At 34.4% G+C, this 2,557-nt stretch overlaps 1 protein-coding gene across 1 annotated transcript; it reads right to left on the reverse strand.

Moving 5' to 3' along the window:
- Window positions 1-966: 966 nt before the first annotated feature.
- Window positions 967-1,896, reverse strand: LOC119824273 (zinc finger protein 239-like). The gene has a single exon (XM_038344417.1). The coding sequence runs from the start codon at window positions 1,894-1,896 to the stop codon at window positions 967-969; it is 930 nt and encodes a 309-aa protein (XP_038200345.1).
- Window positions 1,897-2,557: the final 661 nt, after the last annotated feature.

Genomic DNA, 2,557 nt, shown 5'->3' on the forward strand with positions numbered 1-2,557 from the left:
AAATAATCTATGTAGATTGTCATTTGCTGTCCTACCAGATCCAAAACATTAACAGGGAGACTTCTACTTGAAAGCTTGGCCTTAACATAGGATTGTTTCCAATTAGGTCCAATGACATAAATTAACCTATATTTTTTTTGTCTACATTTTGCCACAAATTGCACAAGCTGCTTCCTTCCTGTCTTCTGGCAACTCACCTGCATGCCTCAATTCCTCCTCCTCCTTAGTCTCTCTGCAAGGGATTTCTGCCTGTACCTTGTGCCTAGATGTGGTCCAACCATCAGCCTATTTCATCAATCAAAGTAACCCAGTTTTACACAGTGTACACATATTCCACGACAAATCTACTTCTATTTTATGCCATGTTTTCATTGTTGCTGTGATCTATGGAAGAGCTCACATTTATAATAACCTGCCATTAGAAAATAGACTACCAGAACAATAAAATGGAATAAAATTGGCCAAAATATTTAACATTTTTATTACAAAGACACAGAATGAAAAGACTTGAAGTTTAAAGCAAACTAGTATTTATATAAAATCACAAAACATCACAGGAATACAATGTTTATATAGAATATAATATCATTACATAAGAAACCATATGACAGGAAATTAAATATGCATCAAAATCTGAAATAGTTTCACATCGGTTGGATCTTTAACATGTTACCTCAACATAGAGTCAAGAAATGTTGTTGTTTAATTTTGTTCTACTAGAAATATTGACTCTTTCATCATAATGATGTTTGAATAGTATATTCTTATAACGATGCAAAAATTTGGTTTAAAACAAATATTTGAAGAAAATAAAGTTCAAATCTGGACACAATGTTTCTAAATTTGTAAGAACTGTATATCTGTATACGTATTAACAAAACTTTGAAAATTATTTAAAGGATTTGCATCTGTGTAATATCTTGGTCAAAGTATAAAGATTTGTACAATGAACTAATGTGAGGTATACTAATAAACATTATGAAATGTATCCATTAAATGAATTTTGTGATGCTTTCTAAGAGCTGCGTTTCTTGTAAAGGACTTGCCACATTCTTTACATCTGTAAGGTTTTTCACCAGTATGGAGTCTGTGGTGAATGTGAAGATTTGAGCCCTGGGTAAAGGACTTGCCGCACTCCAGACATCTGTAAGGTTTCTCACCAGTATGAATTCTGTAATGCACCTGAAGACTTGAATCCTGGGTAAAGGACTTGCCACATTCCTGACATCTGTAAGGTTTCTCACCAGTATGAATTCTGTAATGCACCTGAAGAGTTGAATTCTGGGTAAAGGACTTGCCACATTCCTGACATCTGTAAGGTTTCTCACCAGTATGAATTCTGTAATGCCCCTGAAGATGTGAATCTCGGCTAAAGGACTTGCCACATTCCTGACATTTGTAAGGTTTCTCACCAGTATGAATTCTGTAATGCACCTGAAGAGTTGAATTCTGGGTAAAGGACTTGCCACATTCCTGACATTTGTAAGGTTTCTCACCAGTATGAATTCTGTAATGCCCCTGAAGATGTGAATCTCGGCTAAAGGACTTGCCACATTCCTGACATCTGTAAGGTTTCTCACCAGTATGAATTCTGTAATGCACCTGAAGAGTTGAATTCTGGGTAAAGGACTTGCCACATTCCTGACATCTGTAAGGTTTCTCACCAGTATGAATTCTGTAATGCACCTGAAGAGTTGAATTCTGGGTAAAGGACTTGCCACATTCCTGACATCTGTAAGGTTTCTCAGCAGCATGGATTCTCTGGTAAGCTTGATGTTTTGCATGATGGCAAAATGACTTGCCACAATCTTTACATTTATATGCCTCCTCTCTGGAACTAATTTTCTTAAGCCTAGTGAGGCATGGAGATCTGTTGGAGCCCTCCTCATATTTCATGTAGTAGTTTTGTCCAATTTGATTATTTATAAAATGTTTCTCTTGTGTCTGTTCATGCTGCGATAAAAATAAAGGTGTGTGTTATAATCAAAAATCTCCTTACAATTTTCATATATGTACTGGCTCTTAGGAAGAACTAATTTCTTCTATGTATTTAAATAATAAGTAACATCGTATTGTGTTTTGATGTTTTGGGAATTTCTCCTTTCGAGATAAGTATTGTGATAACTAGACATCCCAGAGCTCCTAGGAAATGTTTTCATAACACCTTTAAATGTGCAAGGCTTCTCACAACTAGAATTGCTATGATGTATTTTCAGTCTCATTTGAGAAAACACTCCCCATGTGTATCTCAATCGAATAGTTTGTGACAAAATATAATTATTAGTTGAAGAAACTTTAGTGAATGTTTAATAGCGTGTGTCATTCAGTTTTTAGGATTTTCAAAATTCTTTGTAGAATAAAAACATGTTTTAAAACATATTTTTTTAACCAAAGAAACTTTTTGAAAACATAATTGATCTAATGTGAAATATTGCAAGAAAAGGTAGATATTATTAATTTATTTTTACAGGTAAACACAGGGTGGTTGGTGAATACCAATTATATCAATCGTGACATAATCCATTCTCTTTTCTCTCTTCCCAATAATTTGAGAACA

Source organism: Arvicola amphibius, chromosome 10 (genome assembly GCF_903992535.2).
Source record: "Arvicola amphibius chromosome 10, mArvAmp1.2, whole genome shotgun sequence".
Taxonomy (NCBI): Eukaryota; Metazoa; Chordata; class Mammalia; order Rodentia; family Cricetidae; genus Arvicola; species Arvicola amphibius.

What these genes read in the sequence shown, in the direction of transcription:
- LOC119824273 (XM_038344417.1), bottom strand. Translation starts at nt 1,896, where the DNA reads ATGAAATATGAGGAGGGCTCCAACAGATCTCCATGCCTCACTAGGCTT.